This window comes from Anabas testudineus, chromosome 21 (genome assembly GCF_900324465.2).
Source record: "Anabas testudineus chromosome 21, fAnaTes1.2, whole genome shotgun sequence".
In the NCBI taxonomy this organism is placed as follows: domain Eukaryota; kingdom Metazoa; phylum Chordata; class Actinopteri; order Anabantiformes; family Anabantidae; genus Anabas; species Anabas testudineus.
In genome coordinates, this window is record NC_046629.1 from 12,921,958 (window position 1) to 12,938,158 (window position 16,201).

General features: G+C 37.4%; 1 protein-coding gene across 3 annotated transcripts in view; it reads right to left on the reverse strand.

Annotated features, from left to right (window-relative positions):
* The window catches only part of ubr3 (ubiquitin protein ligase E3 component n-recognin 3), a 34,810-nt gene that overhangs the window by 17,544 nt on the left and 1,065 nt on the right, over window positions 1–16,201 (reverse strand). For 2 of the 3 annotated variants that reach the window (XM_026375746.1, XM_026375745.1), the window contains exons 2-29: window positions 15,396–15,535; window positions 14,910–15,062; window positions 14,298–14,453; window positions 13,873–13,913; window positions 13,624–13,690; window positions 13,419–13,549; window positions 12,431–12,659; window positions 11,955–12,134; window positions 11,299–11,432; window positions 11,073–11,159; window positions 10,922–10,987; window positions 10,751–10,840; window positions 10,523–10,651; window positions 10,387–10,439; window positions 10,150–10,283; window positions 9,568–9,653; window positions 9,342–9,483; window positions 8,814–8,910; window positions 7,659–7,800; window positions 7,144–7,248; window positions 6,883–7,053; window positions 6,171–6,203; window positions 4,904–5,346; window positions 4,037–4,125; window positions 1,850–1,999; window positions 1,533–1,666; window positions 919–1,029; window positions 391–591 (exon numbers count right to left, since the gene is read on the reverse strand). In XM_026375746.1, coding sequence (XP_026231531.1) covers window positions 391–591; window positions 919–1,029; window positions 1,533–1,666; window positions 1,850–1,999; window positions 4,037–4,125; window positions 4,904–5,346; window positions 6,171–6,203; window positions 6,883–7,053; window positions 7,144–7,248; window positions 7,659–7,800; window positions 8,814–8,910; window positions 9,342–9,483; window positions 9,568–9,653; window positions 10,150–10,283; window positions 10,387–10,439; window positions 10,523–10,651; window positions 10,751–10,840; window positions 10,922–10,987; window positions 11,073–11,159; window positions 11,299–11,432; window positions 11,955–12,134; window positions 12,431–12,659; window positions 13,419–13,549; window positions 13,624–13,690; window positions 13,873–13,913; window positions 14,298–14,453; window positions 14,910–15,062; window positions 15,396–15,535 — 3,694 coding nt within the window. The remainder of the gene's footprint in view (window positions 1–390; window positions 592–918; window positions 1,030–1,532; window positions 1,667–1,849; window positions 2,000–4,036; window positions 4,126–4,903; window positions 5,347–6,170; window positions 6,204–6,882; window positions 7,054–7,143; window positions 7,249–7,658; window positions 7,801–8,813; window positions 8,911–9,341; window positions 9,484–9,567; window positions 9,654–10,149; window positions 10,284–10,386; window positions 10,440–10,522; window positions 10,652–10,750; window positions 10,841–10,921; window positions 10,988–11,072; window positions 11,160–11,298; window positions 11,433–11,954; window positions 12,135–12,430; window positions 12,660–13,418; window positions 13,550–13,623; window positions 13,691–13,872; window positions 13,914–14,297; window positions 14,454–14,909; window positions 15,063–15,395; window positions 15,536–16,201) is intronic. The other variant, XM_026375748.1, reaches the window with a different exon arrangement.

Consider the following 16,201-nt stretch of genomic DNA (forward strand, 5'->3'; position numbering starts at 1 on the left):
AGGTATTCTGTCAGCAATACAAAACAAAATCTACTCCCATTCATGAGTAATATAAATTATAATATATATTTTTTAAAAATGGCACCAATCCATATAAATATTCATACAATTAGAAATCACTGTATCTGGTAATAATGGAAACCTAATAAAGTGCCTGAAGCAGCTTGTTTCAGAAGATTGTTCTCTTTCTCTAATGAGAGAGTTAACTACCCTGTTTCCATCTGCATTGCAAGTCTATATCTCCTATGATTTGGTGTAATTATAATTGACTGTGCAGATTACCATGAGCAACTAAGCAGTTGTTGTGTTTAAAGCTCGAACCAGCTGTGAGCCGTGTAAAACAAACAATACGTTTTTCATGATAAACTCCTAGCTTATGGTGAAACTTACAGGGAAAAGGCCAAGTTTCTCCTGAAGATCTTCTACCTCCTTTACAAGCATACACATCTTCTTGTTTGTGGGTGTGTGCCAGGTACCAGCCTCTGTGCTCCGTCCAGGGCGACAGGGAAGGACACTATTGGCAAATTGTCGACACAGTGGGCAGGTAAATTCACCCTTGTCAACAGAGAAGCCCTGGAGGACCTGATCATTCTAAAAAAACAAACAGAAAGATAGAAGTCAAATTTGACTTAATACAAACTTTGTAGTCTATACTGTATCTTCACAAAGAAAATACCAACAAATAGTGGCTCTAGGGCTCCAATGATTTTCAGCAACTAGTTTGAGTAATGCTGAGTAAAAGATTAGGGCTCATCTTTCTGCTCAAGTTCGGAAATTTAAGTGAAAAAAAAAAAACAAAACACAAAGACAATATAAAATATTGTTTTCTATATTCACCTAAATAATGGCTAAATTTTTAATCAAATGAGAAAATTGTCATTGGTACCTAATCTTTATTTTTGGCATGCTTTATCTTACCCTAAGAGACTCCATGTATGACTTGTGGCAGTCTATATGCAAAGTGTGTCCACAGGTCTGGACATAGACACCCCCATCCCAGCCTATTGATACAGACTGAAGGCAAGAACTCTGCAGAATTCAAGAGAGAACAAAAAAGGCATTCAGGCATTCAACTTTCTGGATCTTTTGGTTATTTACTGGGGCTGATGACTAAATCGATTTTTTAATGTCTGAACTCATAAACTCAAAACACCACGTGAGTAAATAAGTTATTTTGCTGCTTTATGAGGCATTTAAAAAGCAACTTCTTCTCATTAACAACTAGATTACATGAGCAAAGAGTACATTTTCATAATCTAAGTCTGCATAATTATTGTTGACATAAGGAATTGGAGAAAGAGCAACTAAAAATGGTTAGGTAACAATTAATACACAGACTTCTGACTACTAGTTATAGTCATTATTATTCATTGGTATATCCATTTTTATTCTACACAAGGTTGTGTCTTCAAAATGGCGCTAGGTGACAATAATGACATACAGTATATGCCATATTCATGTAGTGCTTTAAGTGCTTTCCGGCTTTTTTTCCTCGGTGTAAAGTTTGTAATATTTTCTGTGGCAACACCTACATCTTTGAAGAAGCGTTGCATGAGTGTGAGTCTGACATCATGAGCCACTCCACATGTGTCTGCAGGGTAGATATGTTCATCATCACTCGTCGGTAGATTCTTAGCCTCTGTGCTTTTGCAGCGATGCCCGAGCACTTAAAGAGAATCACAGAAATCAATGATGACAAATCTTCCCTTCCTTTGTGGTTAGTATTTACATAAAACAAACATGAATTGTGATCACAATTTATATAATAATATTGATTAATCCATTCTTTTTCTTTACTTAGGCATTTTATTCTAAAGCATCCAGTAAAATATCAAAAAAGTAATAACACCTGATGATGCCTGGAGGAGAACTACTAGTCCAATAGGTCGGTCCTCAGTGGAAGGTCCACTCTGTCCACAGATCACACAATCATAAAGAACCTCAGACTCCATCACTTCAGAGGCTCCTAAATCCATGGCTGCCTCAGTTTCAGGAGATTCTGTCAAAAAAAATTATATAAATAAATCTATAACTAAAACAACATGAGAAACAAAAGTGCATGTCTGAAAGCAGCTTTAGATGTCTTTTTAGATACCACAGATGCCAGTTTTATTTTCAGTACCTCAAGTCAGATTTTTGAGAGCATGGCTGCTAAGTTTATCGGATCTGGAAATGTCATCAGCTGAGAGTTCCTATTCTTGACCAGCTTTACTTGAATGTTAATGAATCTGATACTAATGACTTGATCAAGTGTTTTAAGAAGACAAATGTCCATTATTTTTAACTACATTAAATTAAAAGTAACAATGTAGGACTTATTGGGAAAAAATGGAAGTGCCCCCCTCCCCCCACTAAAAAAATAAAAATCACAAAAGTATATAATTTATTTTATACATCTGCCTAAAGTTTTGCTTACAACTTATAGGAACTGCAGGAAAATATACTTTTTGCTTCCCCTGTATATGTGACTGGCATAACACTAGAAATTAATTACTGATGTGAAATTAGTTTTAAATGTTAAGAACTGTGTTCAATTTGAGCAGTAAATATTGTGTAGAAATGTCAAGCTGTGCTGGAAATTGATGTATTGCTTTTTGGAGGAATATGTTCTCAGGAGAGGTCACTGTGTTCCTGGGGAAATGAAAGTGGTTTGCACTAGATGTCAATGCAACAGCTTTTGCCTCAAGCCAACCAGGTACACAGAGGTACCAATATGTGTGTGCATGCGCACAAACACACGTACGAAGGTAAGATGACTAGGACACAAACTGCTGCTCTGTTATGCTTCCTACATGCATTTGTGAATCCTCTTTGTAGTACTCTATGCACAAGTAGTTCACAGTTACTATTATTATTTTGAAATCAAGATTCATAACAATAATAATGATGCCTATCAGGCTAATGGTAACACTCAAATGTGTTTAGAACACTCAGTTTAATCTCGAGAGTCGAGAATTACTTGTATGTTTGTTTTAATTTGGTAATGTTTCTTTATTAAGGTTTCGATATATCAATATATCAGTTTTTTAAATTAATGCCTCCATCCTAATACAAAGGAGGAGAATGTAATTTGGTCTGTAATGCGCTCTGTAATGCGCTTAGAGGTTCTACTGCAACATGTCTTTCTGTAAACTAGCACACAGGTTAATCTGAAATAGAACTCACTGTTAGTTTTCGAAGCAACCCTATCTTCAATAGAAAGCATGTACAATGAAAACTCATCACAGCAAGATCCAATGCAAAGCCAGCAGCAAGCTTGACACTACTAAAGTTACTCCTTAGTAGGAAGTGTGCAGAAAGAGGTCAGAACACAATACCACTAGAATCTGATCACAACAACCATTATTCATTCCCTAACCAGGCTGTGTCAGAGCAGGCCCTGGGAGTCCAGTCTACTATTAGTGCTATGATCCTGTGTGCCCTCAGCCCACAGCCACCCACACTCCCAAAGGAGCACTCTCCTCTCAATTTGTCCTAACAGGCCCGCAGAGAAGACAAGAGGACTCCGCCCACTGTCACCTTGCCCCAGTAGAAAATACACCACAGTATGGCAATGATAGGTTAATTTCTTTAGGGGTTAGAGTGGCAAAATGTCCTTCAAACAAAAACTGTTAACATACCTTTTGTGCTATTATGAGGTCTTGTAGACCCATGTCAGAACAAAATCAGTTTAATAAGCACTCCATCAGTGGTTGTTATAACTATCCACAATATATATACAGTATATTCAGTTCTCTGTTCAAATTGCAGGTTTTCAATGGCAGATGTCCATTCCACATTTTCATTTAATTCAAACAAACTGATGATTAATTTTATACTTGAGAATTCGGTCTTACAATTTGATGACCAACAAAAAGCCCCACACAACTTAGAGTTTGCATATGTGTACAGCATCAGTAAATCTGCCAAATACTAGTTTGCAGCAAATTCATGTTTTGATTTTTTTTTTTTTTTTTTTTTTTAATTGACCATAAACCAGAACTCATAAAATTGATTCAAAAGGTTGGCAAAAAACATTGAGCTGGCCTTTTCTTACCAACATCCATAGCTGTTTCCATGAAACTTTTCTGTCTCGACGCAAATTCAGCAAGAAGTTTCTGTTGTCTCTCTCTAGCCCTCTGACGTCTGAAGAAAAAAAAAAAAGAAAGAAGAAATTTAATAAATATGTAGCAATGTAAACAGCAGCTACCGTCCACTATTTAACTGTAATTCAAAACCAAATGAAGCGTACATAATAGATTCAACTACTGACATAAAGCTTTATAATAAGCTATAAATGAGACTGTACTGAAGAAATTAAATCATTTCCATTATAGAAAATACAGGACATAAGAGCAGGTGTTTCATACGTTAAAAACAAGCACTGCTCCTGCACTTGAATCATTACACTTCACAATGCAGTACAGAGAGCTGGGAATAAGTGAATCTTTGGGTTGGTGGGTTGAACCCAACCCTGCAGACTTACAGAGTGAGAGCTGACTGTAAATTAAGTTCCTAATAAGAGGACATAAACAAATGCTGACAGGAGCGTCACAACTCAATAACTTTTACTGATGGCTTCAGAGGTGCCGACAACCAGCCTGAAGAATGGATAGCAATTTTTTTTACTGCCGCTGACTGCACTGCTGCCTGATTATTGCCTTGGAAACGACTTTAGTTTGTGCGAATGGGAATGGTTTCCACCATTATTTTTTTCTGTGGGGTGAAGCCAACCTCAAATGTGGGCCATCATCAAATGGTTGAAGCCCATTAGAGGAGGAAAGACACAAACTAGTGGAAGAATGTGGAGTAAAAAGTCAAAACCCCAGAAAATGCAATTGCGCTGCTGTAATGTAATACAATTCCTGTAATCTGGATAATAGATTACAATAATGCAAATAATGACTCCACATAATTGCATTACCTCTCTTCTTTATCCATGGCTTTCTTGTCAGTGGGGCTGTTCTTCTTTGGTGGTACTGGAGGACACACCTTTCCACAAATGTCCTGGATGCTACGCTTGATTTGGCAGCTGCGCGCGGCTGCCTTCGTGAGGATGCGCTCAATGGCTGTAATGCCATCTCCATGAGCGTGGTGGCTTGTGTCTGTATCATCGAGCCAGGATGCCGACAGAGAGTTCTGCTTGGATGACAGCTTCTGGTGGAGCTTGATGAGAAGGGACAGCATGCTTTCTCGGATCTCAAGGATCTCAGTCACCAACTGGGGCGGTGTGCCTGGTGGGACCCAGCGTGTCGAGGAGCTCTTGGGTCTGACAACCTGTGCTTCACTGTTGCTGCGGTTGATTATCTCCTGGAACTTCCTCCTGCGCTCTGCCACAAGGCTGAAGACCTGAGCTTCACGCAAGTTCTGAAAGAGAAAAAACAAAGCATTGGACACTTTTGTATTTTTTCTGGCAGAGTCAAAGCCATCATGTTTTATGATCTACCCACTGTAAACGTGTAAGGAGCGTAAAAGAATACTGCTACACATACAATATAATTTTTCAACTCTTGATACACATCAAGCCCACACCATATCAACAAAATATGCAAACAAATAAGAAAGAGCATTGTGACCAGCATCGCTTATGACTCCCCCTGTATCTGCAGATCTGTGTCTAAGCACACATCTCCTAAAATGACATCACTATGTTCTGACAGATTTTGATAAATTGGAGAGGTGCCTCATTAACATAGTCAGGCAGGCATAATACACATAAAAGTCAAATTAAATATCCATTATAAAATTTCAGCTGACGTCTCACAAATAGCTTTGCTGATAGAGCTCAGAACAAACATTTTTCTGGCAAAAATTCAAATGATCCTCATATAAAAGCACACAAGCCAACTGAAGGATTGCCGTGACCTGACCTGACCTGACAAAAAAAGACCTGAGCTGCACTGTTAAATAAACATAGATCATATAGCCCAGTCAAGGCAACATCAATCATCCTGACATGCGGTTAAAAAGCATTTACCCAAACCTGCATTATACACATAATTAGTTTCAGCAGTCAAGAGGGAGGGAAATTGCTGAAGCACGGCATTAAACACACACCATAACACACAGAGGCAGACCTCTTTTTAAAAAGACAAGCAGAGAAATTCTTTCATAATACAAAGTAGACAAATGCAGCTGCAGTGGCATCTAAGCCATCAGCCCCTTCTATAGAAATGCTTGCAGACAGCTACCTCTCTCCAATTCCCTGTGAGACGTCTGGAGTTCTGCGAAGCGAGTGAATAAAAATGAACAATAGTGGTGATATGAAAGAAGCACATAAAAAGGTACCAAACAAACCATGTAAGATGACAAATACAAAAAATATACACATAAAAATATACAATAAATGCAAGTTCAACATAAGGTTTTTTTTAAGGCTGTGACCCTCAACACCTAAAGTCTGACAGGTTAATATTCCTATGATCTATGACCTACTAATGTACTTATTCACATTAAGTCCCTATACTGAAAGAAAGAACATTTCAATTAGTACTTACAAGCAGTAGTTCAACATTTCTGGAATTTTTCTTTTTTTTTTTTTATTTCTCGGTGAGAGTACCACCTTCATACCTGTACAGTAAATCTGCAGTCATCCTGTTAATTTAATAGTATCAGGCAATAGGTATGGCATTAAGTCCCTATAAGCTGATAATGTTTAATTTAATATGTTGGTACACAGTACTTATTCTTTTTGGATTCAGCTGCTATAGCATCTTTGTCTTGAGCATTTAACTGCACAGCTTTGTTGCCCATTTATTTAAGTCACTGCTCTTTTTTTTACAGGCAGGAAGCATCCAGTCACTAAAAATCTTGCACACTAAAGTTTAACTTCCAGGTCTTTTTATTACAAAGACATTAGACTGGAACTGATGGTATCTGGCCTTAAGCAGCATTTCCTTTTACCTGGCCATAGGAGGAAGCCTCAGTGCTGGTGCTAGGAGGTGCCTCCTTTTTGACTTCAGGGGCCGTCTCAGGAACCCGAACCCTCACAAAGTTAATTACATGGTGAAGATTGGAGAGAAGGTTGGTTCCAGGGAACCAGCTGTCATGGCAGTGCTCCTCAATGCAAGGCTCCTGGAAACATAAGATACAAAACTGAAAACTGCTTTTCAGTGGACACAGTGAGTACAGTCTGGTTGACCCTCACAGCCCCCCATATCTCACCCCATCCTCCTTGTTGTCTTGAACTTGGTTATCCAAGCCCAGCTCGATGAGGTACAGCACCATGCACAGCACATGCTCAGACATGTTTTGATGATCCATCCATATCTAGAACATACTAGAACTATTAGTTAACAAGTCAACACTTTGACATGTGTATCACCATTTTTGCATTTGATGACTGTTTAAATTGTAATGATACAAATATGGTAAACTGACGCTAACAATGTCAATGTTGATACAATTACTCAAGTCAAAGACTGTTTTTAGTGCTATATTAAAACTCCTCTATAATCTGCAATGAGGTCTGTTCATTTTCTGATGCATCTTAAATATTCAGTCAGTCAGTATTGTACCAATATCAAGTTGCATGTCGACATCAATTACGTACTATGTCATATTACTTTCACACCAATTAAATGTGGCAAACAGAAGCACTTCTGATTTAGCTGAAGAATTAAATTGAGAAGCAAGGCAGCACCGTATTATTCCACATGAATAGTTGTTGAAATGCTCACCTTGTAAAGAAGAGTGAATATCACAATATGCAGTGTCTTGCAGTGCAACAGCTTGATTAGGCCTTTGTAACATGGGTGCAGTTGGGTCCTTTCCTTGTAAGGTGGCCATGGGTTCCCAGTGTGAATGCCAGACTGTTTCAAACTAGGTGACATGATCATCATAAACAACAAGATAATAAAAATTAGAAGCACAATATGGAACACTGAGATCACTGTAATTACCACACCCATAAGGATGTGTATTGGCTTACATGGAACAGACGGATGAATTTCCACATGAAGCAAGACAATAAGAAAGCGTCTGATGAAATGACATCTAACAATGTTCAGAGTAATTGACTGTACAAAAGATTTTAGTCTATTCAACAGAGCAGCCAATGGGCAGCACAGACACTCTCTCTATTAGTGATGATGGGATCATTGTTATATAAAACCAAGGCCAGATTGACAGGCAATCCATCATATCCAAACAATGCGAATGAGCAACATGAGGCTGGTATCAGACTCTGAAGGTGGCACATATTGATTCAAGGAGAAAAACGTCTTAATTGGGTTTTTTTTGTGAAAACAAACACTGGTCAAGAATAAGAGTACACTGCATATAAAAAAAATGCAATTACCTACATGTGATCTATATACACTTTCAATTACAGTTAGACCAAAGATTTAAACCCATTATGAAATGTTATCTTCTCAACTACTACGTGAAACACAGAAGTACCCAGTGAGGGATCCATTTGGTATAATTAGTGTCTACACGCGTTCCAGTGAAAATTAACTCCAGGTATCTCCCTTACCTACACCCACACGTTTGTCTTGGGAGAAGACTGCACCACAATCAAACAAGAAAGATTTCCTCAATTCCATTACAATTTAGTCTGAAATATTGATTTTTCTTGACATCTATCTAATTGGAACCAGTACTACTACTTAGTAGATCTGACCTCTCTGATTATGTCCTTTCATGAGGAGGTATGAGAGGTGAACCTATCACACTAAAGGTTGGCTTTGTCAGGGATAGCAGAAAATTGCAAACCTAAGTGCACATAAAATGGCATTATGTGGTAGAGATGGATAGAGATTTTCAAATGAAGTCACTGTACAGTGTAAAGGTTAAATAATATGAACAAAATTAAGGCAACAGGACTAACTTACAATGCTGAGTATCTGTCCATTGCTGACTGGACATCACGCCGATAGACTGTTCTGAGAACAACCATAATGGGGTCAAACTCCTTCTCCCACACCTCCGCTAGTTGAGAAAAAGGAAAAAAATGCTTTGTAACCTCAGGTGCAAAGTGACTTTGATTCACTTTCTTCCTAGTTTCACCTTCTGTGCGTAAGTGGTGTAAGTCTGCCCCCAAGTGGTCGGCTGAGGTCCAGTGCCCAAGATTTCCAGACTATTCAGACCTCACACATTTACTTATTTGTACCAACAAATGTGGTCTGAATATGCAATAGGTTAGATGGATACTAAGTCAATTTGATGCTGAACAGCAATTTTGGGGTATGTCCACCAATCAAAGACAACTAGAGTAAGTTTCTGTTTTACTTTTTTTTTTTTACTACACATTAAATGTTGTAGATTCAGCATTAACTACACAAGTCACTTCTATTGCATTCATTAGGACAAATATTACTAAAATACAAGTAAACAGCTTAACTTCACCATAGGCCCCGTACCTTTAGGTGTGTACATGCCCTGCTGCATGGAGCCCCCAGGCTCAAACACTGGTGCTTTGAAGTCTGCCACACCAGAGAGCATCTGTTCAAAGCTACAACTACCTGGTACAATGCCACTCTTTGGGTTGGGATTCTCAGGAATCTAAGAAAGCATCTTAAGGAAAATGATTGTCAGGAAATTGTTATAGAAAAAAGCTGCCGTTTAATGTTTTTATTAAAAGGATACCAGGTCTAACAGTGCACTGTGTGTACGGTCATTCATACACAGCTGTGAGACCATCTCAGCTCGAAGGATCTCGTCGTCTGTCATCCCTGTTAGAAAGATAAGCAGAATGTAAGTGATTCACTACAGTGGTTGGACAAATGATCAAACATGATACAACACAATGCTACAGCCCTACATGTCAGAGCAACACCTGTTGAAAAGCTTTTCTATAGTGGCCTCTGATTTAACCACCTTGCTGCATGGCTGTACATGTCAGAACCCGTGATGTCATTGTTACATATGGTTAAACATGTAACAAAGCACACTTCTAATCAGGCCTAGCATCAGTGCTGTGAGAAATAAAACCTTCAACCAGAAATGGCACCAAAAAAAAAAAAAAGTGTTTTAGCCTGGTGTTAAGTTACTCTTTGAATACCAATCAGCAGAACTCTTATGTATTTAAGTTTGATAAGATTTTGATCTATTTTATAATCATCATCATCATCATCATCATCATCATCATCATCATCATCATCATCATCATGCTGTTTGTTAAGTTTTTACTCCGTTTTGACTGTGTACATTATCTAATGTGCCACTTACCCAGGTGGATGCGAAGGCTTGTCAATATGACAAGGAAGGTCAGTGCTCCTTCTAGCATTGGTCTCTCCTGCTCAGAGTCTAACACAGCATTCTGATGCTGAGACGCCATGGTTAACAGGTCAACCACTTTAAATCTAACATGAGATAGTGGATAAAGGGTGCACAGCACACAATCTTCGTGTGAATTAAAGCACATTATGCAATAAGAAGAAGAGTAATGTTTATTTGATGGCTCACCTCTCAAAAACACTTGAGATGAAGTAGTCTGGATCTAGTCTTGATGCACAAACCTGTAAACCAAGGAAAAATTGTGTTTAAAAAATTATGATAATTATAATAAAAAGTAAGTTCTATGTTATCCAGCAAACCTAACCTGGAGGAGATAGATGTCCGGGTCAATCATGGAATTGCAGAAATGTGACTGCACATAGGTCATCGCCTGTCCCTTGATCTGCAGGCCATTCCTGACCCACATGTTGCTGTGGATCTCTGACAGACAAGCCTACATCCAAAGCAAAGTTTTACTTACTTTACAAAACTGCAGAGGAAAAAAAAAGGAAATTCAAATTGCACATATGTTTATGGGTCACCAGTGTTATACCTGTATTTGAAGAGGATGCACCATGATCTTCATCAGCATCTCCTGGTCGGGCAGGAGGCAATCCAAGTCCAGGCCTTGGCACTTTACACCCTGAGAATTTCCAACCAAACAATTACCTTTAAAAACGCAACACACATACAAAATATACACCGAGTCATTTCTCTGACATACCTTACTGAGGAACATGGCATAGTAGCGATGCAGTGGCAGGTGAAATGTCACTTGATTTGGAGCAGGCTACAAGAGTTATACGCAAGTATTAAGAAACAAGGGGAGGAAGTCTTCTTGTAAATAAAGTAGCTTGCTATTTACTTTACTTTACCTCATCAATGAAGCCAATGGCATCAAACCAGATCTGAAGGGTCTCCAAACAGTACCGTACCACAGTTTTAGTGTACTCCTGTGTCTCCTGTTAACAGATAGTACCAGATGTATGGTTATCCAGCACTGAATGATTAAGGTACATGTTCAATTAAGCCTTCAAAACCATTACAAAAGCAAAGATTTGTTGTGTGTGAGAATAGTGTGAATGTAATGACAGGACCTACTTTGACTTTGCAGTGTGTTAAAAGACCCCACATTGGTTGTGCACAGGCCTCTAGCTCTGCTGCAAATGCTGCATAGTATGTCTGGGACTCAAATTCCACATGTTCATTCAACTCCCGCTTATTCAGGTTCATGCCTATTACAGCAAGAAAAAGTTTTAAATATTATGTTGGTTACCACGTTACATGGCTTCTCAATGCTAAAATAAGGAAGCCTTAAATAAATAAAAAAAAACAAACAAAAAAAACTTACAAACCTAAATGTTTTTTAAAAAGCACTTGAAACCCCTTAACATTTTTGTTTATGCACATATCCGTATATACACACTTATATTTAACAAATGCACTTGATGCAACATCAGAATTTAATGCAAAAGTACTGCAGCAGACTTGCATACAATGTAATGGTGACACTGTGCACATAAACTCTGCAACAGGATACTCAAGCCCACTATGCAAGGGTGAGTGTTATTTTTAGGGTCGCAGTAGAGTACACAGGGCAAATGAGGAGCACTAACGACAATGCTAATTCAGTAACAAAGTGTCATACATTTCTCAACTCACTTTTTCTATCAGGTATTATTTGCTGAAGTAAACAGATAAGGTGCAACTTTGTTTTCTTACTGGCTACTGTTTTCCTTTATCACATTGTGACTTACCTTGGAAAAATGACACAAAGCTCATCCACAGCATCACCAATGAATGGTCCTCCATGAACTTCTTTGCTACACTTTGGTGTGAGAGGATGTTAATAAAATCACTAACTAATGGCCAATAAGTGTTGTTTTTCAACAGTGGCTCACTGCAGTTTACCACAACATGGCGATTGTTCTCTTCATCTAAAAAGGAAGAAAACCAAACAGAGAAACATTATTTTGCTTTGATAATGAGAAAGCACAGAGGGTTACATAGCAAAACTGGCAGCCATATTTTGTTCTTTGGAAATTAATTGCACTTGTCTATTCTTAAATTTCACAGGCTTTGTGTTTTTTGGGGCTTTGCAAATAACTTGATCACAAGTGGTGAGGTGTGTTGTTTCAAAATGACTATGACTACAAAAGCATGCTTTATTCTTTATGAAAACTATTCATAAGTGTGATGAGCAGTACTGAATCAGTTACTAATAACAACTTACCTTGAAGTTCACTTTTAATAAGGCAACTCTCCATCATGTAGAGGAGGACTGTGACCATAATATCCAGCAGGTGACACTCCTCTGTCACACGTCGAGCCAGCTCCTCATTGCTGAACAACTGCACACTAATATGTACAATGCGGTTGGACATGGTATCTGACTCGTGGCTTTTCATCAGCGTTTTCATGATGAATGCGTAATGCTGAACAAATGTTTTCGTAAAGGTGATCTGCCAGTAACAAACAGAAAAACACAGAACATAAAAAAAGACTGTTACTATATTGTCACTTTAATAAGGATTCAATTGTCTTTCAAAAAAACAATGCAGTACATGTAATAAATATAATTATAATTAACAGCTTATTGATAACAATGCAAATAAAGTATACGATGGCAGGAAAAAGTTTGTGAACCTTTTGGAATTTCGTGTTTTCTGCATTAATTGTCATAAAATGTGATCTGATCCTTATTTATGTCAGAAGTATTAACAAACTTAATTTGTCTAAAATAATAACACACAAAAATCTGATCTTTCATGTCTTTATTGAGAACAACCATAAAAACCTTGTTGTGCCAGTGGAAAAAGTATGTGAACCCTTGGAATAGTGAACTGGCAGATATTAGATATTTTCAGGGTGTAAACTAGAGCTAAACTACTGACAAAAAACACTCAAACTTTTTGTTTGCGCCACACAAAACAACCAACTAACCAACCAGTAGTTATTTCCATGGGTTCACATACTTTAGGTTTTTCTGGTTATTCTAAATAAAGACATAAAAGAACAGAAATGTTCTTGTGTTATTATTTTAGGCACATTATATTTGCTAATACTCTTGACTTAGATCAGACCACATTTTATGACAAATTAAAGCAGAAAACCATGAAATTCCACAAGGTTCACATACTTTTTCTTGCCCCTGTATTCAGCAACACTTTATAGTAAGTATCGCAATATTGAAATAAATAATAATATAGCAGCGAACATACCTTGTAATCTTGATCTGGCAACATGTTCAGTAAGAATGTGACCATCTTCTGAGGAAACTCATATTTTATTGTCCAAAACAACAGCTCCTCCAGAAAGCATTTATGCTTTAGGGATTCAATAATGCATGGGTCTGAGGACAGAAAAGTGTATTAAAATCAGTAGCTCATGTAACATATACATACATTACACTTTTGTTACATTTACCTTTGGTACTGCTACTTAGCTTAACCCTCTTCCTCTGACCAACAGACTGTCCTGCATCTTGGTCCTCCTGGTAGAAAAAAACAAACATGAATTTCTTGTATGTCTGCAACCATTTAACACTAACTGTCAATTTGTATCAAATTAAAACAGGTTTTATAGCCTTTAATAGACAAAAATGATTTCAATATCAACAAAGAGAAAAATAATCATCTAACATCCAACATTTTTGAGTTTGAAGCAAGCACAAACCTCTTTACTGGACTCATCTGGGCTCCCTGGTGCAGTGGTTCCTAGGAAGACAAACACAAGCAAAACAGTTTGTATTCAACCGCAGTATTCAACGCTGACTTAAAAAAAAAAAAAAGTTAAACGTTCTCCAACACCCCAATATATGAACATTAGCTGAAATTATGATGAACATGCTATGAGGAGTAGTACAGAAAGCTATTGCATCAAATTTATGGAACTATAGTGTTTTGAAAAATAAATGTGAGCACTTTTGTGCCAGCTATTTGCTGGTATATTCAATAATTTAACATTTAGAGTAAGCCAATTATGTTTCACTGACTGTGTACTTGTTATAAAAATGTTTGAGTTCAGCCACCTGCAGGTTTAGATACATTTAGGAAATTCTTGAGATTCATCAAGAATGACTTCAAAACAGTTTTCATTACCTAAAAGAGCCATTGCTCCTGCACCTCCCTCAGCACCAACAGAGACATCAGCAGTAGCACCTTGGGCTTTCTCTTCAACAGACACCAGACCTGAATTCTTCAGTGCTGACAGATACTTGTCATAGTTCTTTTTAGCATACAAATTCTCTTCTTGGCCTGCGACAGTGAAACAAAATATTGCACATTATGTCAAAACCTGCTCTAATGTTTAACTCCCAATATGAATAACACTTTCTACAAACAAATGTAGAAAATGGTTAAAAGAAAAATAGATGTGGTATTCAGCTATGGAAATGCAGGAATTACATGAACATGCAGACCAAAAAGTTTCCCCTTTCCATTTTTTTAGACTTTGGACTTTTAGGCTTTGTAAATACAATGTTAATAATTTCAAATCAATATATATTTTAAAATATGATAAAATAGATCAAGTACAATCTGCCTCTACCTCATAAAGAGTACTGAAACAGTCAGTTATGAATAAACAGCAGCAGAATAACATTATTTTAACAAATGACACTGACTATAGTCACCCAAAAAGAATCTAGTAAAACTTTCCATTATGTCATTTAACTGCATCATTCTAATACAAGCTCTAGTGTAGTTATTTACCCATGCTTAATTCCTTAAATGTCTGCTGATTGGTCAGGATCTTTGTCAACACGGTCCTCATTGCACCTCCCATCTTTGTGAGCTCCTCTAGGAAGGAGATCTGAGGTTCCAGCTGCTGCAGGACTTTCTGTAGATCTCTCTCAGTTGAGCTGTCTGGTAAAGCGAGATAACCGATATGAGCCATGAGACTCAGGACTGTGTGAGCGTAAACAGCAATGTAAACAGTTGTATAACACTGGTATCTGGCTTCCACAGCAGACTTTATTTTACATTTGATATGCAACAGGAGAGTCATGCTATATGAAAAAAAGTAAAAAATCAAAGTAATTGAGAGACCATGGTTTTTATATTTTTGATACCACGCTTCTGAAGGACAAAGACATATTTAAAATTAATTTTTATGGTTACAGTTTTTGTTTACATGTATGAGAAGATCAAAGTACATCATCTAATTTCTTTGTCACATTTTGATTAGTGTGTTTTTACCTGGTTCAACGTATCCATCCCTCAGATACTGTATGATACACAAAATAAAGCGAGGAAGAACCATCTCAGACATCAAGAGAAGGTCTCGAGGTATTGAGGGGATATTTTCTCCTGTTCTCAACCGATGCCTTCGGCAAAACCTGTGAAAAGAAATAAACAAATGTTGATGGTGCCGGCCTCTCAGGGACATCAAATTAGGCCTTCCTCTATCTCACTCTTATTTATTCTTAAGTTGTTGTTTTTATTTAATTTAAATTCTTTAAGTTTAAATCAGTCTAACTAACAAAACTAATGTGTAAGCACAATTGCAGTAGAGCTCCCCCTTATATGTCCTCACAACATTGAAAGTTGAGTTCATAATTTCATGATGTAATGTTCTGGTTATAAATAAATACTGACATTATAAATATTACAAATAAAAGCTACAGATATTAATATGTGGATGAGAATTTAGGTTAAATTTGTTAGGGATTAGGTGAGTTTCTCAGGATAAGAATCGAGGAGGTACTTTTAATCTCTGCCCATACACTTTTATCCATTGCAACACACAAACTAATAATGCGCTTACTCATATTGCTTAAGACTGCACTTGACACAGAGAAAACAGCTAAGTGCAAAGACACCACAAACAAAAGTACAAAAGCTGTTAATTGGGATATTTTTTGGTACTCAAAACCAAACAATAAAATATGTTTGTCTCAAACTATTTCATACTACATCTAAAAAAGGAAAAACACTATTACTAAGAACGGATATATGACGAGCAAGCAGGTACACTGTACTAGCTACAACTGACTGTAAGACTC